Below are 26,517 nucleotides of genomic sequence, written 5' to 3' on the forward strand. Positions count from 1 at the left end.
TACCAAAACGTTTCTGCGGCGCTTTATTTTTGTCAATAAATTTGTAAACATTTCTAAAAAACCTTTTTTTGCTTTGTCATTACGTGGCATTGTGTGTAGATTGAAGGGAAAAAACGATATAATCAATTTTAGAATAAGGCTGTAACGTAACAAAATGTGGAAAAAGACAAGGGGTCTGAATACTCTCCAAATGCACTGTATGTAACAATAAGAGTTGATTGCACTGAGACACAGCTAAAGAACAAGTCCCTGATCAACTACTGACCTCTCCTTCCGCTCTGTCGCCCTCCATCTCCCCTCAAGACCCATGGTCCAGACCCTGGTTCCCTACTCCTTCAAAGAGAGGCAAGAGGCTGGTATGCACAACAGAACAGGAGAGGATATACTGGGGTTGGGTGGGGTGTTTGGGAAGGGGGTACTGTGGTGTGTTGTGCGTTAGCGGTGGGAGTGGTTTGCGTGTCTTTTATAGCACATTAAGAAAAAAAAGTTAAGGCAGCACCAGAGGATCAGTATAAATATCCACCGTCAACATATGAAATAACAAAAAAGTTGAGCCGGAAGGAAGGGAAAAAAGCAAAAGTACAACCACTGGCTGGTAAAATAAAAAAATTCAACAGAAATTCACACAATAACAATAAAGCCTCTTTTAAAAAGGTGGAGGTAGAGAAAAAGGTATCCCAAGCATGCATGATGAACGCACATTAATCATGTTCCGTTTTACTTGCCGTCCGTCCGTCACTCTACTCATAACCTGCAGAGCCAACAGGTCTTCTGTAGTGAGAAGTCAGGACTGCACTGTATGGGGGCTGGGTCGGAGCAAGAGCCAACCAGAACCAAACTGTACCAGGCCAAAACAGATGAGTTCATGAGGCCTGGTGTGTGTATTGTATCCTGGTACAGATGTGGTCAAATATATTGGCACCCTTGCACAATTCTCTATTTCTTCAAAAACAAGTTGAAATTGAAAACTGTGTTTACAACTGCACATTTCAAAGAAAAATGTCCTGGACTCTTGATTGGAGGCAATATAATTTGGTTAGAGGCAATATCTTGTTTACTGTGTCATTTATCTCACACCTGTGGTAAATTGCAGGTGCCATTCAAATAGTTTTGAAAAGATAAAATGGAACATTCTGCGCAATAAGGGTGCCAATATATTTGACCTAATCTGTAGGTACCGTAGGTAGGGAGCTGAGACGATTGGGGGGGGGGGTTTGGTGTCTCGGACATGAGAAATGTTCAGTGGTGCGAGGGGGGCCCGTTGCTCTGGGTTACGGGGGCGAAGCCAGAGATGCCCAGGAAGACTGAGCGCATGAGGTCGTAGGACTTGTCGGAGAGGCCGGCCACGTCGTCTGACGTCATGCCCTTCGTCTCGATCTTCGGAAGGATCTTCAACTTGATGGTCCCTGGTTTGAGCATAGCATCATCAGTCCAACCATCATTATCAGCACATTCATCATCAACGTGTTTGCATGAAACCAAAATACATCTTTCTATACATGTCATGAGCAGTTCATTTCAAGAGTGGCTGTGTATGAGCAATTTCACTATGAATTAAAACGTGATCGGTACCCGAGTTGAACAGCTTTTCTTTCTGTATGTAGAAGTTACTGTAGGAGGAGAACACAATGGGGATGATCGGAGCCTAGAACAGAGAGAGCGAGAGGGGGGAGGGGGGGGGAAGCGAGAGGAAGAGAGTGAGCAAAGCGAATTGGGAGGGAGGGAAAGAGAGAGTTACCATGACAGTTTGTTCCACATTCGATTCAAGCCCTGGGTACCTAAATACAAATTCTTTTCTCCAAGATAAGTTTAATCTTTTCAATGATTTTTCCTTCCCTCGGGCAAGACAAAGACAAACATGAACAATCAGATACAGACAATCACATGCATGGCTGACCCAGCTACACACAGACTGTCTGTACACACATCTACCTCTCCTCTGTCCACCCCGCCGTCCCTCCCTCCCTGACTGGCGCTGAGAGACGAGAGCTTGAACCATAGTGTAGAGAGAGACATCCGACCTTCAGTACAGACAGCAGCCTTGAACTGAACTGAGAGATTAGTGCTGCTTCTTCTGGACCAAGCTTTCAAAATACTAATCCTTTGTGTATCCCCCACTCTTCTCACCTCAGAAAACCTACCTGTGCCTTTCTCACACCAACACTCATCCTATCACCCTCTCTCGGTTACCTCAAACCCTTTTCATTACATCTCTCTCCCTCTGACTCTCTCCATCCCTCTTTCTTTTTCTCTCACAAAGGTAGTGAAAATATTCCCTGAAAATCAGATCATGTTCATTCAGTAACCACGTTGTTAGCTCCCCCTTGTGTCCTAAATAGGTATAATACCCACGACCCCATACTACCAGAGCCCCCCTACTCCGTAAACACCAAAATCTAAATCCAGATCACCACACACACACCAACTCCCTCCAAATAGAGTGACCACTGAAATAGAGGCATGGACATAAACGGATAAAGCCATGTGGCTCACCTGTGCCTGCACTGCCAGGTGGAAGGCTCCCTTCTTGAAGGGCAGCAGGTCGCCCCTCTGGTTCCGTGTGCCCTCAGGGAACACCCACAGCCGGATCTACCGGGGGCAAAGGTCAGGGGTCAAAGGTGAGGCCCATGAGGAAGCATGGACACAGTATGTCAATATCAGTGGTGGAGATTGACCAAGATACTCAGCTAGAAATTACAATAGAAAAACACAAATATCAAGTATTCGAACTTGAATGGGTTAAGTTTCAGGATATATTGGCTTGAGATTGTTATAAATCAGTCGCTCAAAGTCTTACGCTCCATCTCACTATCTGGCATAATTGCCAAATCAGGTTGGAGTTAATCATGACTTTGGCATGGCCCAGAGTACAGCAGAGGGCTACATGTATAATAATGCGGTCCCATTGATTAGTCCTGTAGAATTACCTGGTCTTCCAGCATGGTCTTGGCAGCGTCGGCCATGACACTCTTGGCATCGCTGGTCTTCTTGCGGTTGATGAAGACGATGCCGCCCAGCCAGGACACGATGCCCACCGTGCCCGCGTACATCAGCTCCTTCTTGGCAATCATGGTGCAACGATCTGGGAGAACCTCCATTAGACCTGGGGATTGGAGAAGATCTGTTAGGATCCGTTACAGGATCTGGTAGGATCTCCATTAGACCGGGGGTGAAAAGGATCCGAGAGGATCTGTTAGTGGATATCTAGCCCATTAGATCCTTTAGAGGATCTTTTAGACCTGATAACTGGGATATTGACTGTTCTGTATGAACTCACGTCATGTGGGGTTGAATCTAACGGAGTTTTCGCCCGATTCCATTGACAACACTGAATGGTTTGGAATGAGACTTTAGGACATTTTTGTGACCTTGAATGGTGCACAGCGTCTCTCTCCTGGGGCCTCATTTGTAAACATTGTGTAAATTTCACACTAAATATCTGTGTGCACTCTGAAAAAAAACATTGAGATTTCTTAACCTGACGCACATTTGTCGTGTCAGATAACGCGACGACGGCCATCTGCACTGATAACTCGCAAACACTCATGGGATAGCTAAAGAAAAGTTTGGCCACAATATGCTGTCCTGGCATTTGAAAATGTTACCAAGGTAATGATATTGTCCACTCAACTCCCTTTCTTCATCAAAAACAACCTGTAGCTGATATTGAAGTTTACCATCACCCATTCTACATCTAGCTAAGGTGTTGTGGTGGTAGAATCAGTATTTATCAAATTGGAAATTTGCACAAAAATGTAGTGTCTGCTTGCTGGCTGGACCAGTATCAAATCAATCCATATGAAAAGGCAGGCATGCTAACAATGCCAGTTCACTCACTCAATGCTGAACACTCCCTCTAGCTAGTGTAGTGAAGTTTTAGCTAATGCACAAATGAGTTACGATATCTGTTCTGCCGTGATTAGTGCGCAGAGTTCTAGAGCGCAGCTAATTGCACTCTGATGTTACAAAGTAGGGAGGCACAGTGCCAGCTGTCAGAGTCAGATACAAGCTGATTTCTGAGAACAGTCCCATAAATTGTGTCATGGCTTGTTGATGAAGTTCTGGCAAACTAGCTACAGTATGGCCATTCAAACAAGCTAGCACTGGGTTGCTAGCTGGAGCATGGTTTGCCGTAGTAGCCACTGCGTCAGAGAGCTGAGTGATTTTCAGAAATGGGAACTAGTGTACGGAACCCAAACCGGCTGCGCGCGTGCGCCATCGAGCATAAATATTTTTTGTCCCCCTACACCAAACGCGATCACGACATGGATGTTAAAATATCAAAACAAACTCTGAACCAGTTACATTAATTTGGGGACAGGTCGAAAAGCATTTAATTTTAACTTGCTAGCTAATGTGTCCTTTATTTCCAACTTGGAACTATTGGAATTAGGCCACAGTCATTTCAAAAACTAAATAAAATAATGGCACATTTTATCAAAAATGTTTTTGGATGTGTTGGCAGAAAGCAAAAATTATGCTGGACCTGTCAGCAGAACGTTTGAATTCAACAATGTTTAGCATCGACTTTTGACCCCAACCTAAATGCTGGACTGCCCCGAATTCTGAAATACTGTAGGCTACTCAACAACAAAAATATTACAGTAAGTGTACTTAGTGGTAGTGTAACCGATGTGAAATGTCTAGCTAGTTAGTAGGGTGCGCGCTAATAAAGTTTCAAATCGGTGACGTCACTCAGACCTTGAAGTAGTTGTTTCCCTTGCTCGGCAAGGGCCCATGGCTTTTGTGGAGCGATGGGTAACGATGCTTCGAGGGTGGCTGTTGTCGATGTGTGCTGAAGGTTCCTGGTTCAAGCCCAGGTAGGGGCGAGGAGAGGGACGGAAGCTATACTGTTACAGTAGCTTCAATGTTAAAAACCAACCGTCTTTTCACCTGTTCAGTTCTACAGTGTATTATAAATGTGCTTACACGTGGTCTAAATTTTGCATGGAGGTAAAGACATTCAACTTTTGCGGAAAAACTGGCACACGCATATTTTGGGGTATATTTTCTAAGTAAACAATGTTTATAAATGAGGCCCCCTGATCTGTTGTTCTACTCAAGACAATTACATCATTACTGTATCTGAGATGAGCTTTGGCCTGTTACTATCTTATCTCACACTGGCCTTGCGAAGGGAAAGCTAGTGAAATACGTCATTTATTTGTGTGGTGGCTGAAGCAATCCGTAATGGTATTTGGTCCTGGGTCAGGGAGCCATGCCTTGTAGTGAGTTGTATGTACAGTTGAAGTCGGAAGTTTACATACACCTTAGCCAAATATATTTAAACTCAGTTTTTCACAATTCCTGATATTAATCCTAGTAAAAATGTCCTGTCTTAGGTCAGTTAGAATCACCACTTTATTTTAATAATGTGAAATGTCAGAATAATAGTAGAGAGAATGATTTATTTCAGCTTTTATTTCTTCCATCACATTCCCAGTGGGTCAGAAGTTTACATACACTCAATTAGTATTTGATAGCATTACCTTTAAATTGTTCAACTTGGGTCAAACGTTTTGGGTAGCCTTCCACAATAAGTTGGGTGAATTTTGGCCCATTCCTCCTGACAGAGCCAGGTTTGTAGGCCTCCTTGCTCGCACACGCTTTTTCAGTTCTGCCCACAAATTTTTTATAGGATTGAGGTCAGGGCTTTGTGATGGCCACTCCAATACCTTGACTTTGTAACCTGTTATGGATAGGGGGCAGTATTTTCACGGCCGGATAAAAAACGTACCCGATTTAAATCTGATTATTACTCCTGCCCAGAAACTAGAATATGCATATAATTATTAGCTTCGGATAGAAAACACTCCAAAGTTTCTAAAAAACAGTTTGAATGGTGTCTGTGAGTATAACAGAACTCATTTGGCAGGCCAAAACCTGAGAAGCTTCCAAACAGGAAGCGCCCTCTCATTTTTTGCCCTCCTTGATCATCTCTATCCAATACAGGGGATCTCTGCTGTTACGTGACACTTCCTACGGCTCCCATGGGCTCTCAGAAGGCGGCAAAAAGCTAAATGACGTAATTCCAAGCCCTGGCTGAAAAGCTTTAGCGCATTTGCTAAGTGGTCTATCAGCGGACAATGGGACTCATGCTCGTGCACGAGACGACCCCATGTTTTTATTCTATCGTCTTTGAACGGATACAACGACTACCGGTCGGAATATTATCGCTTTTTTACGAGAAAATTAAATGATTTTAAACAGCGGTTGACATGCTTCGAAGTACGGTAATGGAATATTTAGATTTTTTTTGTCACGAAATGCGTCGTGCTCGTAACCCTTCTTTACCATTCGGATAGTGTCTTGAACGCACGAACAAAACGCCGCTGTTTGGATATAACTATGGATTATTTGGGACCATACCAACATTTGTTATCGAAGTAGAAGTCCTGGGAGTGCATTCTGACGAAGAACACCAAAGGTAATCAAACTTTTCTAATAGTAAATCGGAGTTTGGTGAAGGCTAAACTTGCTGGGTGTCTAAATAGCTAGCCCTGTGATGCCGGGCTATCTACTGAGAATATTGCCAAATGTGCTTTCACCGAAAAGCTATTTTAAAAATCGGACATATCCAGTGCATAGAGGAGTTCTGTATCTATAATTCTTAAAATAATTGTTATGTTTTTTTGTGAACGTTTATCGTGAGTAATTTAGTAAATTCACCGGAAGTTTGCGGGGTTATGCTAGTTCTGAACGTCACATGCTAATGTAAAAAGCTGGTTTTTGATATAAATATGAACTTGATTGAACAAAACATGCATGCATTGTATAACATAATGTCCTAGGGTTGTCATCTGATGAAGATCAAAGGTTAGTGCTGCATTTAGCTGTGGTTGTTTTTTGTGACATTATATGCTAGCTTGAAAAATGGGTGTCTGATTATTTCTGGCTGGGTACTCTGCTGACATAATCTAATGTTTTGCTTTCGCTGTAAAGCCTTTTTGAAATCGGACAGTGTGGTTAGATAAAGGAGAGTCTTGTCTTTAAAATGGTGTAAAATAGTCATATTGTTGAAAAATTGAAGTTTTCGGATTTTAGAGGAGTTTGTATTTCGCGCCACGCCCATCATTGGATATTGGAGCAGGTGTTCCGCTAGCGGAACGTCTAGATGTAAGAGGTTAACCTGTCTGGGCTAGGGGGCAGTATTTTCACGGCCGGATGAAAAACGTACCCAAATTAAACAGGTTACTACTCTGGCCCAGAAACTAGAATATGCATATTATTAGTAGATTTGGATAGAAAACACTGAAGTTTCTAAAACTGTTTGAATGGTGTCTGAGTATAACAGAACTCATATGGCAGGCCAAAACCTGAGAAAAATCCAAGCAGGAAGTGAAAAGTCTGAGAATTGTAGTTCTTTTGATTCTCTATCGAAGCAACAGTGTCTGTGGGGTGACGTTACACTTCCTAAGGCTTCCATTGGCTGTCTAAAGCCTACAGAAAGTGGTTTGAGCCTTCTGTCACTGGGCAGAGTATAGGAGCTCAGTTACTGAGTGGTCTGCCTGGCAACAAAGGGATTGGATATGCTCGGTCCCGCGAGCACTCCACTCCTTTTCCTTCTTGAATGAATATGCTATTGTCCGGTTGGAATATTATCGCAATTTTACACTAAAAATACCATAAAGATTAATTTTAAACAGCGTTTGACATGCTTCTAAGTACGGTAATGGAACATTTTGACTTTGTCTCTCGTTCCGCGCTCGCCTTTGGATAAGTGATCTGTACGCACGAACAAAACAGAGGTATTTGTACATAAATATGGATTAATTTCTAACAAAAACAACATTTCTTGAGGAAGTAGCAGTCCTGGGAGTGCATTCTGACGAAGATCAGCAAAGGTAAGAGAATATTTCTAATACTAATTCTGAGTTTAGGTTTCCCCGAACTTGGCAGGTATCTGAATAGCTTACCGTGATGGCTGAGCTATGTACTCAGAATATTGAAAAATGTGCTTTCTCCGTAAAGCTATTTTAAAATCTGACACAGCGGTTGCATCCAGGAGTAGTCCATCTATAATTCTTAAAATAATTGTTATATATTTTGTCAACGTTTATGATGAGTATTTTTGTAAATTGATGTGCACATTCACCGGATGTTTTGGTGAGAATACATTTTCTGAACATCATGCACCAATGTAAAATGCTGTTTTTGGATATGAATATGAACTTTATCGAACAAAACATACATGTATTGTGTAACATAATGTCCTAGGAGTGTCATCTGATGAAGATCGTCAAAGGTTAGTGCTTCATTTAGCTGTGTTTTGGGTTTTATTGACACGTCCTTGCTTGGAAAATGGCTGTGTGATTATTTTTGTCTATGTACTCTCCTAACATAATCTAATGTTTTGCTTTCGCTGTAAAGCCTTTTTGAAATCGGACAATGTGGTTAGATTAACGAGAAGTTTATCTTTAAAATGGTGTAAAATAGTTGTATGTTTGAGAAAGTTGAATTATGACATTTTGTTGTTTAGAATTTTCCGCCCTGATATTTCACTGGCTGTGTCCCGCAGGTGGGACCTAGCCCATAGAAGTTAAAGACGATTTTATACGCATCTAGATACATATGCTGCTGATGGAGCTCATGAGCTGGACCTCTCTCTCTCTGTGTGTGAGAGTGATTCAGGGTGTGTGCATTTTATTTTATTTTATTTTATATATATATATATATACATATATACATACATACATACATATAAATAAATACATATAAATATATAAATAAAGAAATACATATATACATACATACATATATATAAACTGAGTGTACAGAACATTAGGAACGCCTTCCTAATATTGAGTTGCACCCCCCCCTTTGGCCTCAATTCATTTGTGCAAGGTGTTAAAAGCGTTCCACAGGGATCCTGGCCCATGTTGACCCCAATGCTTTCCACAGTTGTGTCAAGGTGGCTGGATGTCTTTTGGGTGGTGGACCATTCTTGATACACAGTAAAACCGTTGAATGTGAAAAACCCAGCAGCGTTGCAGTTCTTGACACACTCAAACCAGTGCGCCTGGAAACTACCACCATACCCCGTTAAAGGCAGTTACATTTTTTGTCTTGCTCATTCACCCTCTAAATAGCACACATGATGGCGGCGCCGGAGGGTAGGGTAATGATGGCGCCAGAGGGTAGGGCTGCAGTCTTATCGGCTCTTAACCAACCATGCTATTTTGTTTGTTTTTTCGCATTGTTCATAACTTGTTTTGTATATAATGATGCTGCTACCGTCTCTTATGACCAAAAAAAGCTTCTGGACGTCAGAACTGAGATTACTCACCTCAAATTGGACGAGGAGTTCTTCTTCAATGTGTCAAAAGCGACGGATATACTACGGACACCCGACCAGGCCCAGATCCCTGTGATTGGCTGGAAAAGGAAACGTAGGTTTCGCGAAAGAGATCAGGATGCCTTGTGAGGATCAAGCGACGAGTGGCTAATCTGCTCTTGCCTTCCGTTCTGCTAGCTAACGTTCAATCGCTGGAAAATAAATGTGATGAACTGAAAGCATGCATGTCCTACCAACGGGACATTAAAAACTGTAATATCTCATGTTTCACCGAGTCATGGCTGAACGACGATATTAAGAATATACAGCTGGCGGGTTAAACACTGTATCGGCAGGATAGAACAGCAGCCTCTGGTAAGACACGGGGTAGGGTCCTATGCATACTTGTAAACAACAGCAGGTGCACAATATCTAAGGAAGTCTCAGGATTTTGCTCACCTGAGGTAGAGTCTCTCATGATAATCTGTAGATCACACTATCTACCTAGAGAGTTTCTGTATTTTTCATAGCTGTCTACATACCATTACAGACCGAGGCTGGCAATAAAACCGCACTCAATGAGCTGTATTCCGCCATAAGCAAATAGGAAAACGCTCATCCAGAGACGGCACTCCTAGTGGCCGGGGACTTTAATGCAGGGAAACTTAAATCAGTTTTACCTCATTTCTATCAGCATGTTAAATGTGTAACCAGAGGGGGGAAAAAATTCTAGACCACCTTTACTCCACACAGAGTACAAAGCTCTCCCTCGCCCTCCATTTGACAAATCTGACCATAACAATATCCTCCCAATTCCTGTTTACAATCAAAAATTAAAGCAGGAATCACCAGTGACTGTCTATAAAAAAAGTGGTCAGATGAAGCAGATGCTAAGTTACAGGGCTGTTTTGCTAGCACAGACTGGAATATGTTTAGGGATTCTTCCGATGACATTGAGGAGTACACCACATCAGTCACTGGCTTCATCAATAAGTGCATCGAGGACGTCGTCCCCACAGTGACAGTACGTACATACCCCAATCAGAAGCCATGGATTACATGTGCAACATTTGCACTGAGCTAAAGGGTAGAGCTGCCGCTTTCAAGGAGCAGGACGCTTATAAGAAATCCCACTATGCCCTCTGACGAACCATCAAACAGACAAAGCATCAATACAGGACTAAGATCGAATTTTACTACACCGGCTCCGACGCTCGTCGGATGTGGCAGGGATTGCAAACTTCTACAGACTACAAAAGGGAAGCACAGCCGAGAGCTGCCCTGTGACACGAGCCTACCAGACGAGCTAAACAACTTTATACTCACTTCGAGGCAAGTAACACTGAAACATGCATGAGAGCATCAGCTGTTCCGGACGACTGTGTGATCACGCTTTCTGCAGCTGATGTAAGACCTTTAAAACAGGTCAACCTTCACAAGGCCGCTGGGCCAGACGGATTACCAGGACGTGTACGCTGAGCCTGCCCTGACCAACTGGCAAGTGTCTTCACTAACATTTTCAACCTCACCCTGTCCGAGTCTGTAATACCAACATGTTTCGAGCAGACCACCATAGTCCCTGTGCCAAAGAACACCAAGGTAACCTGCCTAAATGACTACCGACCCGTAGCACTCACATCTGTAGCCATGAAATGCTATGAAAGGCTGATCATGGCTCACATCAACACCATTATCCCAGAAACCCTAGACCCACTCCAATTTGCATACCGCACCAACAGATCCACAGATGATGCAATCTCTATTGCACTCAACACTGCCCTTTCACACCTGGACAAAAGGAACACTTATGTGAGAATGCTATTCATTGACTACAGCTCAACGTTCAACACCATAGTGCCCTCAAAGCTCATCACTAAGCTAAGGACCCTGGGACTAAACATCTCCCTCGGCAACTGGATCCTGGAGTTCCTGACGGGCCGCCCCCAGGCGGTAATGGTAGGTAACAACACATCCGCCACACTGATCCTCAACAACCTCTCCCTCAACGTGATCAAGACAAAGGAGATGATTGTGGACTACAGGAAAAAGAGGACCGAGCACGCCCCCATTCTCATTGACGGGGCTGTAGTGGAGCAGGTTGCGTCTATAGCCAGACGAGTCGCATCTCAGGTGGTTGCTTAGGCTACTTTTTTTTTTATTTTTTATTTTTCACCTTTATTTAACCAGGTAGGCAAGTTGAGAACAAGTTCTCATTTACAATTGCGACCTGGCCAAGATAAAGCAAAGCAGTTCGACAACATACAACAACACAGAGTTACACATGGAGTAAACAACATACAGTCAATAATACAGTAGAAAAAAATAAGACTATATACAATGTGAGCAAATGATGTGAGATATGGGAGGTAAAAGCAAAAAAAAAATGCCATGGTGGCAAAGTAAATAAAGTATAGCAAGAAAAACACTGGAATGGTAGATTTGTAGTTTGAAGAAAGTTCAAAGTTCAAATATAAATAATATGGTGCAAAGGAGCAAAATAAATAAAATAAATAAATACAGTATACTTAATATACTCTTGTGAATTCTATGTTTTTTACTAGATTACTTGTAGTTTTTCATGTTGTTTGTCTGTAAAAAATGTTTTTACATTTTTGTAATGACTTGCTGCTGCCTATCTTGGCCAGGACACTCTTGAAAAAGAGATTTTAAATCTCAATGAGCCTTTCCTGGTTAAATAAAGGTTAAATAAAATAAATAAAAAACTATTTTCAACAGTGCATTTGATCAAAATATCCTAGCAAATTAAACGTATTAGTTTATTGAACTAATAAAGCCTAGTATTGCGCAAGCCATTTTACAAACATTTGAAGGTGCTGAAGGTGACACGCAGCCTACCTCGGTCAGCACGCAAAGTGGTGCACCGGTTGACTAGGCTACTGATAATGTCTGGGTTGTTCAGCATTGTAAAATGACTTGTTGATCAATGCCTGTCAACAGTTACATGCTTAATTCGACACTGAAGGAGAGGATGCATCAGTTGTCACAAAAGATAAGAGGTATTTTCAGAAAGTAATACGAGTAAAAAAAATTATATAATAATAGTGAACCGGCCATTCCTAAATTTGGAATTCATTATCTGACCCGATGCATACTACATTTGGATCGGTTTGGGGTCCCAACGATGGATGGACTTGCATCTATGCATATAAGTGAATCGTTACATCCCTAGCAGTTGGTATGGTAACTCTGAACCTAGATCAGCAATCAGCCTCCTGCTGTTTTCTCTCAGCTCTAATTAGGCACCACATCTTTCACATTTTAGTAATTTAGCAGACGCTCTTGTCCAGAGCGACTTACAGTTAAGTGCATTCATCTTAATTTAAGATAGCTATGTGGGACAAGTACATGTTTCCTCAATAAAGTAGCAATCAGCAAAAGTCGGAGCTAGTAAGGGGAGGAAAGAAGTACAGTGCGAGTGTTAGTTCACAATCTCCTTCTCCCTTCCAAGTTATCCATCCCTCTCCCTACCCTCCCGCTGTCAGTCTCCTGGCTTGCAGCCTGCTTATGTCACTCAGTCATCACCCAGACACACACCAACTCCACCAGCCAGCAAAGGAAAAAACACAGAGGCCAAATTAGCAGGCTCACGAAAGAGATTTAGGGGGTATGCTGACAGACGAGGCACACACACACACACACACACACACACACACACACACACACACACACGAGTAGCATAACCTAGACCCTATGGGAATCCAGTAGTAGACATGTTGAGAATTTCTCTCTTCCTCTGCTCTCAGACATGCAGGGAGACTGACTTTCCAACTCTGAACAACAGACAGCTCATCACATCTCTCCAAAGAAGTTTCATTCAAAAGGACTATACAATATAAACAAAATCTCCCATTAGGGGAAAACAAAATCTGCACTCAATACAGCCAGTCAGCCACTTCCTGGCACCATTTAGGGCTAGTGCTGCACAATCCTCTGGTGCAAAGTCCTCTCTTTCCTATTGTCTGAGATCCCTAAAGATTGGAAAGCTGCCACGGTCATCCCCCTCTTCAAAGGGGGAGACACTCTAGACCCAAACTGTTACAGACCTATTTCTATCCTACCCTGCCTTTCTAAAGTCTTCGAAAGTCAAGTTAACAAACAGATCACCGACCATTTCGAATCCCACCGTACCTTCTCCGCTATGCAATCTGGTTTCTGAGCTGGTCATGGGTGCACTTCAGCCACGCTCAAGGTTCTAAACCATATCATAACCGCCATCGATAAGAGATAATACTGTGCAGCTGTACTCATCGACCTGGCCAAGGCTTTCGACTGTGTCACTCACCGCATTCTTATCGGCAGACTCAACAGCCTTGGTTTCTCAAATGACTGCCTCGCCTGGTTCAACAACTACTTCTCAGATAGAGTTCAGTGTGTCAAATTGGAGGGCCTGTTGTACGGACCTCTCGTAGTCTATGGGAGTGCCACAAGGTTAAATTCTTGGGCCGACTCTTTTCTCTGTATACATCAATGATGTCGCTCTTGCTGCTGGTGATTCTCTGATCCACCTCTACGCAGACGACACCATTCTGTATACTTCTGGCCCTTCTTTGGACACTGTTAACAAACCTCCAGATGAGCTTCAATGCCATTCAACACTCCTTTGGTGGCCTCCAACTGCTTTTAAATGCAAGTAAAACTAAATGCATGCTCTTCAACCGATCGCTGCCTGCACCCGTCCTAGCATCACTACTCTGGACGGTTCTGACTTAGAATATGTGGACAACTACAAATACCTAGGTGTCTGGTTAGACTGTAAACTCTCCTTCCAGACTCGCATTAAGCATCTCCAATCCAAAATTAAATCTAGAATCGGCTTCCTATTTCACAACAAAGCATCCTTCATTCATGCTGCCAAACATACCCTCGTAAAACTGACTATCCTATCAATCCCTGACTTCCTCGATGTTATTTACAAAATAGCCTCCAACACTACTCAGCAAATTGGATGTAGTCCATCACAGTGCCATCCGTTTTGTCACCAAAGCCCCATATACTACCCACCACTGCGACCTGTATACTCTCGTTGGCTGGCCCTCACTACATATCCGTCGCCAAACCCACTGGCTCCAGGTCATCTATAAGTCTCTGCTAGATAAAGCCCCGCCTTGTCTCAGCTCACTGGTCACCATAGCAGCACGCTCTCCAGCAGGTATATTTCATTGGTCATCCCCAAAGCCAACACTTCCTTTGGCCGCCTTTCCTTCCAGTTCTCTGCTGCCAATGACTGAAACGAATTGTAAAAAATTAATTAAAAAAAATAATAAATAAATACAATAAAAAAAGTTAATACATTTCTGAAGCTGGAGACATATCTCCCTCTAACTTGAAGCATCAGCTGTTAGAGCAGCTTACTGATCATTGCACCTGTACACAGCCCATCTGTAAATAGCCCACCCAACTACCTCATCCCCATATTGTTTTTTGCTCCTTTGCACCCCAGTATCTGTACTTGCACAGTCATCGTCTGCACATCTATCACTCCAGTGTTTAATTGCTAAATTGTAGTTATTTCGCCACTATGGCCTATTTATTGCCATACCTCTCTAATCTTACTACATTTTCACACACTGTATATAGATTATTCGATAGTGTTATTGACTGTACGTTTGTTTATCCCATGTGTAACTGTGTTGTTTGTGTCGCACTGCTTTGCTTCATCTTGGCCAGGTCACAGTTGTAAATGAGAACTTGTTCTCAACTGGCCTACCTGGTTAAATAAAGGTGAAATTAAAAATTAAGAAGCATAATGCATTTCATATTGATCCTGGCTTTTCGCTTCAGTCAAATACAACCTTATCTATGAAATAATACAGTCTTACAAGTGCTGTTGTGCGGTTGATTGATTACATGCACCAGTCTGTCCTAGAGTTAGGCTACAGTCTCCGTTGGATTTGGACTAACTTCCTTAGACAGCCATGTCAGTGATCACATCTTGTGTGATGCTATACCAACTGACAGTTGTCAGTCTGTACCCACTGAAACCATGAGTGTAGCCCCATTATACTTTTCTCTCAGAATAGAGTGCCCTGTGACTGCACTCAAACCATTTCTAGAGGATTCCCTTAGGACGTGAGCTATGGAGGGTAAAGTGAAGTTAGTGGGAAGGGAGACAACCAGCACTTGCACTTCTATGATATGTGGTTGTCCCACCTAGCTATCTTAAGATAAATGCACTAACTGCAAGTCGCTCTTGATAAGAGCATTTGCTAAAAGACTAAAATATGAAATGTAAATGTGTGTATCGGCGTATCAGTGCATATGTGCGTCTGTGTGTGCAGGCACATCCATCTCTGTGTGTGACTGTCGGCAGGACCGCCCGTGTGCGTGCGTATGTATGTGGTGTGTGCACGCGTCCGTCCTTGCTGTCTGCTTGTGTGGCCAACCGACCGTGTATGTGTGTGTGTCCCATACCCAGAACGTCCAGGGAGCTCTGGTGGTTGGAGATGATGACGTAGGGTCCCTCTGTCTGCAGGTGTTCCAAGCCACTCACATCGAACCTCAGACCCAGGAAGTACTTAACATGACGAACCAGAGCACGGACCACCCTGGAGACAGGAAAGAACACAGCAATGTTCAATTCAATCTTGATCTGAAATTTAAAAATAAATAAATCCTTCTGGATTGGTTTTAGTTTTTATTTCCTTATTTAAGTTCCAGAGGAAATTGTGTATATACAGTGGGGGGAAAAAGTATTTGATCCCCTGCTGATTTTGTACGTTTGCCCACTGAAAGAAATGATCATTCTATAATTTTAATGGTAGGTTTATATGAACAGTGAGAGACAGAATAACAACAAAAATATCCAGAAAAACACATGTCAAAACCCTTGTTGGCAATCACAGAGGTCAGACGTTTCTTGTAGTCGACCACCAGGTTTGCACACATCTCAGGAGGGATTTTGTCCCACTCCTCTTTGCAGATCTTCTCCAAGTCATTAAGATTTGGTCTTTCACCATTTGTGAACAGGGTGGTGTACCTAATAAACTGGCCTAATACAACTATATTCAGTCAACAAAAAAAACAATTGCCATTTAAGATTAATTTATTGAAACGTAACAATTATATTGTGAACCAATCTTCAAAAAGGCAGTTATCGCAGCAGTGGCGCCTGCTTGTAGAAACCTATGAATGTGTAATGGCATAGCCTTGTATTGTTAATTTAGCAGATGTAACGCTCTTATTTCCTGAGCCCTTATCGCAGTCAAGACACCCATTTTATAGAAAAAAAACTATGTTGTAGAACAGAATATTTTCCAAATGAGAAAAAAATTTGCCAGTGCGAAGTGATGCGTGTCTGGAACGGTTTTTGAAACAGGGCTTAATAACAAAATGCCTTAGTTTTGATATAGGCCAACAGATTTTGTTTATTCTGTCTGTTCTGTGGAATTTTCTAAGTGGATTAATAATTCCACATTGAACACTGCACAGTGATTAATTACAGCCACGGCATCTGTTGGATGAGTTATAGGCCTAAACCGAATGATTCTGATGAAAAAAACACTCCGTCTTTATCAAACTACAGTTTTTGCATATTTTCAGTGTGGAACCTGTCAATGTTTAGGGGGGGGGGGGGGGGGGGGTGTTATAGCCTAGGCTAACCAATTCTAAATGAAACTAGCGGTTCGCAAAGTAGCCTAGTGGAAAATAGACAGGATGCAATTATTCCAAAAGTTACAGCTAGTTGTTGGAACACAGTCACATCTACTCATTAAGCCCACTTCCATTTTTGGACAAAAAAAATAAATAAAGCTTTGCTGTTTAATGTTTCAACCAATTTATCTGGTTATATTTATACCCATTTTTATACTAAGCCAATCAGATGTTTTATTTATTAAGTTGACAGTTATTTGTAAGTAACTTGTGTTGAGACGACCCTCAGATAAGGAAAATGTTCCTGATATTTTTTTTTACCTTCTCAGATAAGTGATCATGTCATTGGAAACACTTACTCCACCCCCCCTTTCTAAATTTTTTTAGACATGCATTTCTGTAGGCCTAATGGGAGCTTGTGCGTGAACTCGGCATGTGTGTGTGTGAGGGAGCGGTCAGAACACAATTGAGTGAGACATGGAGAGGAAAGGGAATTTATGGAGAAGAACTGTGTGATGCTTGCCTTGGCTGTACTAATGGAACACTAGAGTCAAAACAAATTAATGTTTTCAAGACAATTTCTTTTCTTCCCAGAACAAGCCACAAAGCGCATTCCACCAAAATAGTTTTACAGAACTCTTTTTTATTTTAATTTTTTTATCTCTGGTTCAAAAATTAAGTACTCAAAACGAGTGACAAAACTATTACTCATACTCATCCCTACAATAACGTAGCTAGAACATTGCCTGCTGGTGGCATCACATGTACCATTACATTCAATAACATGACTAGAATGTCTGCTGTTGGCATGACATTCAAAACATGTGTAGGCTAGATGTAGAACATTCTTACCCAACCACAATAAGGGGAAGGAAATGGCTCTCTTTGGGTTAGGCTCTCCCTGTGCCCTGTCAGGAAAGCAATAAAATCATGGCCGCCAAAACCAAAAATATCATTTTTATTTATTTATGGAAGATAAAACATGTGTAAACTTAAATGACTAAAACCAGATAAAGTATGTAGAAAATATACATGTTTAAATGAGCTCATCTTTGGAGAACCACCCGAATAAAAAGTAGACAGAATCAACATTTCCAAAGACGTCATGACATGGGGCCCTCATTGATTTTGTTTTAACGTTTGAGTCATTCCAATAGAATAAGAACATGGCATCCGCCATGGCAAAATGTGTAGAATTGCAGGAAAGGAGCTTTAAAGTGTCCAGTGTTTTCAGATTCTTATTAAATATGACCTATAATTAATGGTAAAAAAAAAAAAGGTAATGAAGTGTCAAACTGCAGCTTTTCTGTGTTTATTTGTACCGTAATTTCCGGACTATAAGCCGCAACTTTTTTCCCTCGCTTTGAACCTCGCGGCTTAAACAATGACCCGGCTAATATATGGATTTTTCCCGATTTCATTTTTTTTCCTCCAAAAGAACATTCTATGACGTGCTCAGTTTTTTGGCGGCATGAAGCTTTCATTAGACCAATGAAATTGCCAAACGGGTTACGGTCAAACAACTTTTTTGTTTACTGTTTAGATTAAATCGAGCGCTCTCAAACTTCCCATCATTCTGATTACGGTAGTCATTTTGTCACCCTCATCATGGCAAAGACACGGAGAAATGCATATGATGCAGCTTTCAAGTTGAAGGCGATTGATCTGGCTGGTTAATAGAGCTGCTGCACGGGAGCTTGGTCTTAATGAGTCGATGACAAGCAGTGTTTCGCTAAAGCATATTTATTTTTGTTACAAGCCGTGTTTCATTAAAGCCTGTGTAAAGTTCATTTGTTTCAATGTACCGGTAGGCACCTGCGGCTTATAGACATGTGCAGCTTATTTATGTTCAAAATAAGATTTTTTTTTAATTCAGTGGGAGCGGCTTATATTCAGGTGCGCTCAATAGTCCGGAAATTACGGTACTCCATTAGCTTTTACAGAAGCAGCAGCTATTCTTCCTGGGGTCCACAAAACATGACAAGTATCAAAACACTGGTAGACAAGGACAGTCACATTAAAATACAAAATAATTATACAAACAATACAACTGAAAAATAGTGTGTGCACGTGTCCCCTCACAGTCCCAGCGTTCCATGAGTTGTTTACATTTTTTTTTCTACAAAAGGTACTTTCGCCGTTTGGTTGAGTAATTGGAAATGGGAGTTCCATGCGATCATGGCTCTGTATAAAACTGCATTGCCGTGAATTTGTTTTGAACTTCGGGACTGAAAAAAAAAACCCTGGTGGCATGTCTGGGTGTCTGAGCAAAATGTTTTTTTTGGATCACGCAATTGAATTTGTCACAGTAATACTAAAACAAAACAAAAAGAGAAGAGAAGCAGTTACTCTCGTCAACCCTCAACCAGAAAAGCCTGGCATGCATGTTGATGTTAGTTCTGTATGTGCAGTTTAAGGGCAAGCCATGCTGCTCTGTTTTGAGCTAGCTGAAGCTTTGCTACCTCTTTCTTTGCTGCAGTTGACCATATTACCAGACAGTAAATCAAGATGAAACAAGACCAGAGCTTGAACTACTACAGTTTTTATAAACAGATATACCCTTCCCCCATCTTCACAACAACTCTTGTTAATATGACTTGACCAGCCAATGTTATACCTAAGAGTTAAGCTTTCTGTTGGAATGGTGTGGGCGTATATAGGGTCGTGGTGTCATGAAATTTTGTCCGCCAGTAATTATAATGCAAATGACTGCCAGTCTCACGGTAATTGACCGTTAATTAACAAACATGTTTAGCATCTCCCGGCTTCCATGTGCCCTAGGAACACCTACATTTTAAAAAGTAGAATAAATCCATTTCATATAGCCTACACGTCACAATAAAATCCATTATTTATTTAGTTGCGATAGTCCTAGAAACTTCATAGAAATCAAAACATAAGGGCTGTATGGTGCGACTATATTGAGGATTTGGGAAAAGTTTCAATGCAAGGTGGAATGAAAAATGAAATGAGAATGAAGAGCCAGAAGGTAGGCTGCTATTTACATTATAACCTGAATGGAGTTGTGTAGGCTAAATGTAGGACGGTGAAAAGCGCAGTAACGTTATTGCTAGCCTCAATTAGCTTCTCTCAGTTTGATGCAGTCAAGATAAATAAATCATCATCCCATCCGGTTACATAGTACCTATCAAGAACTAAGTCTAGCAAGAAATAAGTGGTTGCGGTCTCTCCCACCGTGCCTGCGCTGGTGCTTTGAGCTTTCCATGTCTTACTCACATGCACTGCACAGCTGTCACTCCCTAATAACCTTCAGCTGATCGCTCTGTGCCTCTCCCCCTCTCTCCATGGCTCCAGTTTAACAACAAAAAAAAAAGGTGCTTTTTGCCACTTCCCTCACTTGGATCGAACCGGTTGTTTTTTTTAGCATTGTTTGAGTTACACCAGACAAAGGTGTAAAAGTTCCAATCTAACTGAACAATCAGGGGTTTGTTTGGACAAGGCTGTAGCAGGCGTGGAAACAGGAGCAGGCTGACAGGGGAGGGGGATTTGAGTCTATTCAGGAGGAGAGCGTTTTAACATAACCCAGTGAGAAGGGTTGACAAGAACACACTACACAGCAGCACGTCATGGTTCACTAACACACCGACAGGTCTGTAATACTGTTGGCACTTCATCATAAGCCACTCCCCTTGAGCAGCTAGGAGACCGGTTAGTTAGGGTCTAAATCATATGTTTGTTTTCATCCCAAACTCAGTGTGAAAATTCATGATGGAATCTTGGCGACTGTTGACAGCAGCATTACGATTCCATTTGTTTGGAACGTCAGACAGGGGAAATCAGACAATTCCATCCCTGTTCCGGCTGAGGCTGAAGTGACACTTCAGTTCGCTTCAATGTTTGCTGCGTTGCGTGATGGTTTGTACTGAATGACAGTTTTCCACAAAACGGTGCACAATGTTCTTCAACAGCCTTTGAGTTACGTTTAAACCTGTTTGGTGGGTGTGGCAAGGTAAATCCTGATCAATATGGGTGACCATCTGAAATCGCAACACACCATATGGCAGGGATCATCAACTAGATTCAGCCACGGGTTGATTTTTTTTCTTTAGCGGGTGGTGGGGGGCTGGGAAAAAAATTACAAATAATTGGTAGACTGCAAATTGACTGCAAGAAACCCAAACAGATATATTTGACCAAAACAATTTCAAACCTTGCTTACATTTATATAGGATCACGTCTCTATTATGCGTGGGAATACTTCAGAACAGATTTATGGGGTCTATTTCACACCATATGTATCGAATTCAAAATTAAATCATGAATAAGTTGAGAATGTAAACATTTGAGGACGGGTCAAATAATGGACGTTGAATTCAAAAGTCAAACAATTGAAAGCATAATGTATAGAACTGTAAACAAAAATAAGACATCAAAAGCAAAACTTGTAAGCAAAACATTTTAAAGTGAGAGCAAAACTCTGACAAATTATTTAAAAAAGATATTTGAAAAGGAAAGCTACTCGATTCTTTGCTTTCACTGACAGTCTTTTCGATTGCGAGTTTTGGCATAATTTTTTCCATGAAGGGCGGGGTTTAGAGGGAGGCGTAGACAATGAGTCTGCATTGGTCCGCTAGTTTTGGAGCGACGATTCATCTTAAAAAACCTGCATCATGTTAATTTATTTGGTTTTCTACTGCCTGCTTAAGTAGACGGTCTGATGTCACCACTACACGCGAAAATGTTTCACCCTGTGCCTGCATGTTCTGAACATGGCGAACCAGTTATCAACACTTGCGCCGAACGTTGTGCAACAGGTAATTAATATGTTTACCTAAGTAGTTAGAAGGGTCAGAGCCAGTGACACGTCAAATCGTTGATTGGGTTAAGACGAACCATCACTCCAAAACTAGCAAACCAATAGAGACTGTCTACACCTCCCTCTAAACCCCGCCCTTCGCAGAAAAATAATGCCAAAACTCACACTCAAAAAGACTGGCAGTGAAAGCAAAGAAACAGACATCGAAAGCAACGATACGAGTAGCGTAACCAAAAGGTAGTACATGCAGGAAAGATTGTAGGCAAAATGTATTCAATAGGATTGGTTGCTGGGAAAGTTGAACCAAAAATGATTTTTGCATCCGTTTTCAAATATATATATTTTATCATTTGTCAGAGTTTTGCTCTCGCTTTAAAATGATTTGCTTCCAAGTTTTGGGGTTTTGCTTTTGATGTCTTATTTTTGTTTACAATTTTATACATTTTGCTCTCATTTGTTTGTTTCTTTGATTTCAACATCCATTATTTCATCCGTCCTCAAAAATATAAAAATGTTTACATTCTCAACTTTATTTTTCATGTTCACAATTTATTTTATTTCGAATTCTATACATATGGCGTAAAATTGACCCCATACAGATTTCCCAAATTAAAATGCCAGAGGGGATTTCCTGGTGTCAAAAAATATATATAATAATAAAAAATAAAAAAAATTGGTGAACTTTTTAATATGGCCTGCCCCCCTCTGGGTCACTGTGTCTGGGTCCCTATCGCTTTCTCTTCATCTTGCACACTCCCTCTCCGTCTGTCTGTCTCTCTCTCTCACACAACACACACGTTAACGACAGTGAATAGGGTCCCGCACCGGACACCCTTTAGGGTAAGAGAGAGAATGCTGCCTGGAGCAACATGACACCACTGCCAATACTACTGATCTGCACACCTGGCTGTGAAACAGTTCAGTTATTCCAAGAGCACTGAGTCAGAGCCAGGTCAGTCTGCCTTGCCCTGTGTTATCACTAAACTAACAAGGACAACAGGTAGCGCAGGCTGGGGGAGGCCATCCATTGATTTCTAGGGGACCTTTCGGAAGACATAACCAGTCGATAACATGACCCTAACCAGGGGGGATATTCAGTTCTATCTGACCCCCATTCCTCGCTGAGTAATTATCCGATAATATAGCCACTTGTGTCCAATAGGCCGTGTCTCTGTCCACAGTACAATACCCAATCCCTCTGGCCTGCTGACAAGTGGACTGAGTGACACAGATGTAGTTTAACTCCACCAAGGAAAGTATTAGGTGGAAGTTGACCCGGTAAGAAGAGAGATGTTTACAATGTACGTTTCTTGTGTAGGGAATGCCAGGTGGGATTTTCCTAAATTAAATAGCCAGTTGGAAATTGGCAACCATCCAAAACACTGTAAAACGATTTAATAATCGATTCCAACACGGAAGTGGTATTGGTTTCATTTAGACTAAAATCATTGACATTTTGATTTGCTTGCATTAGCCTTCAGAATGACAGGCTGCCATGATCAGGACACCGCAGGGCCAGTGTGAGATATTGCTCAAAAAACGTATCTCAATCCAGGGATGGTAGATAGCGATTTACTGTTAATTATCCCATATGATACATCGAGAAGATTGAAATACAGCTAGTTTTTAATTTAAAAAAAACGGCCTTTTTAACAGTATACTAGGCTAGCTAAAGAAACCCCTTGGAGTCGACTAGACTTCCAGTAGTTAACCACCCAAACGCTAGGTATCACATGTTCATGGAATCCAATGGGCTGCTATAGCATCAGCTAGCCTAGCACGCTGACAAAAACAGCAGTTACATTTTTTTTCTTAACGAGTAGCATTCCAATCTTCTCGATTCATCACTCAGGAATAATGAGTAGAGCGACATATTCCATTCCTGGATTGAGGTACATTTTCCAAGCCATATAGCGCGCCGGGCTCCGATGTCCACATTCTGGCATAGAAACATGGCGATGTCTTCAATTGTGTAGGCAACGCCATGTACATTTACATAGGAAACACCAAAACGTCCCTCGTCTGTCATGAATGTTGAATTATATTATATTTCGACTTACTCTGCCAAATGTCAGCTTTTGAGAGAATTTGAGACAAAATATCCACTGGAAAAATATATTAAACTGACATGGGTCTGTGTGTGTGTGGCAATCAATAAGCGTTTGCTCATGACCAAAGGCATGTGCACAAGACAGAAGTACATACACACTAAAAAAGGTGTTTACATGGTTTTATGCATGTGCCAGGTGATTAAAATAATATAAGCTGGGTAAACATTTCGAGCAGCTGAATGACAACTGGTAGAGTAAGTTGAATACAATTACATCCAAACATGCTGGCTTGTAAGGAAAATGTCCACAAAAGTGCAGTGGTTTGTTTGATTGTATACGAATAATTGGTATCAAATACAAAAGTATTATTAGACTAGGCAATGTTCCGAATAGCGAGAAGAAACTAACGAAAGTCGGATTCTTATGGCTAGTATGGGGCATGACTCTAAACTAAAAGAATTCAGTTGACATTAAACAAACTGATGAAACCAAACATCCTCTTTTCTTGGTCCTGTTTAGACATGAAACATTGACACACAATCTATGCAACAACCTACGCAACAACAACAAAAATGCATAGATTAAAGTGGCATTTTCTGCAATCTATTGTTGGTTTACATCTGTGCAAAAAACACACGCCTGTTGGATATGTTGTTCCAAACCGGTTTACAGTGACGAAAATGTCGGGCCCAGAGGCCATGTCCGGATGCGAGGTGAAGCTAACGTTAGCAAGCTAGCTAGTATTAGCCGCCTGGTTTTGAAAGTCCCAAACATCTGGCAATGCATTTGAATCTAGCTAGCTAAATGTGCTATCTTTCCAACCCCTGGATAACCACCGCGCATTTCGTTATAAAAATGTTGCAACCAACCGGTGAAAAATATCAGTAAAATGGCTTACGATAAATTAGGGTAAAGCCACAGATTGATGTTATGTTTAACATTTCAAGATTTGGCAAGTTAGGCATCTTCCATTCAAATGAGCAAACGAAACGTTCCCTGGCAAAGCACGGCTCGCGCTGTTGTACAACCTGGAACTTACCTCATGTTTTCAACGTCTCTGCCTCCGCATTTCAGAAAACTAAGCGGAATCGCAATCGCACCCAAAACCATCATATAAGCCACGTAGAAACACTTTTTGAAATAAAAAACAAAGGTGCTGCTAGTCCATAGCAGAAGTGGGACCAGCAGCATTAGGAATACCCAGAGCGCATCCATACTGATTCCTGCGAGAAAATTGGCAGCAAAAGCTGACGTTACTGTAGCTAGTGAGCAAGCGTGAGCGGCACTGTGGCACCGGCTGACATTTCAACTTCCAAGGTGCACAACTCGTTCTCTGGGTTAAAATAACGCGACCGTGAACAACAAATATGACAAAACTTTTCAGTCGACGATGGTGCAGGCAGCCTCATGTAGGTTCCGATATGAAATTCAATGATTTCCGGTGGCACAAGCATTAAGTTCCTCTGCAGAGATGGGCAGTATAAAGCCCCACAGTGGAGTTGTAATAATACCCATAAAACCTAGCGGGCAATTAAGGAAATGGTTCCAATCGTTTTTCTGCCATAAATTTTTCCCATAGGGAATTTTAGAAACACTTAAAATAAGGGCTGTGTTTCGTGTAGACTTACCCTGGCGTGACGTTTTGATAACCATGTAAGTCTCTCTCAGACAACGTGACTTTTAACAATCTATTCAGCTCTATTTCCACTCAGATTCAAAAATGCAAATTAGCATCCAAGTAGACATCATGCAAGACTACAAATCCCTGCAAGCTCCTGCACATCATCTCTAGCTGACACTTTTGATAACATGGATTGTGTCAATTGAAAACTTGCACAAGACAGTTCTCAGAATTGTCAATAAAAAAAAAGTAAACTATTTATTCATGACAAAATTTTGCTAACGTTAGATAGTCAATGCAGAGATTCTTACCTTTACCTTGATTCGGCAGTCTCGTCCAGATCATCACGGTATTAGTAGTTGCGGACGTTACTTCTGTTTATTTTGTCATTCAAGTTACACTGGGCTGAATTATACTCCAATGTATTTTCAAAATACTGTAATTTGTATTTTCAAAATACAAACTACTTTACTATTAAAATGTTTTACAGCAGTTCAGATTTTGTGGTCCACCTTTCAAACTGCATTGGGATCAGAAGTCTGATAGCCTATGGATCGGTGTGATAAGAGCATCCGCTAAAAGAACAAAATATAAAAGTATGTGTACAAATCTTGATAAATACTTTGTTGAATGTACTTAATATGTACTGAATGTAGTTAATACGATTGTTATATTATGTTGTCTCACCTAGCTATCTTAAGATGAATGCATTAATTGTATGTCTCTCTGGACAAAAACGTCTGCTAAATTACTCAAATGTCTACCCGGACTATTTGCATTGTGTGCCCCCCAACCCCTCTTTTTACACTGCTGCTACTCTCTGTTTATCATATATGCATAGTCCCTTTAACTGTACATTAATGTACATACTACCTTAATTGGGCCGACCAACCAGTGCCCCCGCACATTGGCTAACCGGCTTTCTGCATTGTGTCCCACCCACCACCCGCCAACCCCTCTTTTACGCTGCTGCTACTCTCTGTCCATCATATATGCATAGTCACTTTAATCATATCTACATGCACATACTACCTCAATCAGCCTGACTAACCGGTGTTTGTATGTAGCCTCGCTACTTTTATAGCCTCGCTACTGTATATAGCCTGTCTTTTACTGTTGTTTTATTTCTTTACCTACCTATTGTTCACCTAATACATTTTGTTGCACTATTGGTTAGAGCCTG

The 26,517-nt window shown here is 41.5% G+C and overlaps 1 protein-coding gene across 1 annotated transcript; it reads right to left on the minus strand.

The window, feature by feature from the left end:
• LOC115203839 (1-acyl-sn-glycerol-3-phosphate acyltransferase alpha) lies at positions 1–25,206 on the minus strand. The gene is made up of 6 exons (XM_029768870.1): positions 24,753–25,206; positions 15,707–15,840; positions 2,928–3,103; positions 2,494–2,589; positions 1,573–1,645; positions 1–1,406 (listed from the first exon to the last, which is right to left on the minus strand). The coding sequence occupies exons 1-6, from the start codon at positions 24,926–24,928 to the stop codon at positions 1,240–1,242; spliced, it is 822 nt and encodes a 273-aa protein (XP_029624730.1). The 5' UTR covers positions 24,929–25,206; the 3' UTR covers positions 1–1,239.
• Positions 25,207–26,517: the final 1,311 nt, after the last annotated feature.

Source organism: Salmo trutta, chromosome 12 (assembly GCF_901001165.1).
Source record: "Salmo trutta chromosome 12, fSalTru1.1, whole genome shotgun sequence".
NCBI lineage: Eukaryota > Metazoa > Chordata > Actinopteri > Salmoniformes > Salmonidae > Salmo > Salmo trutta.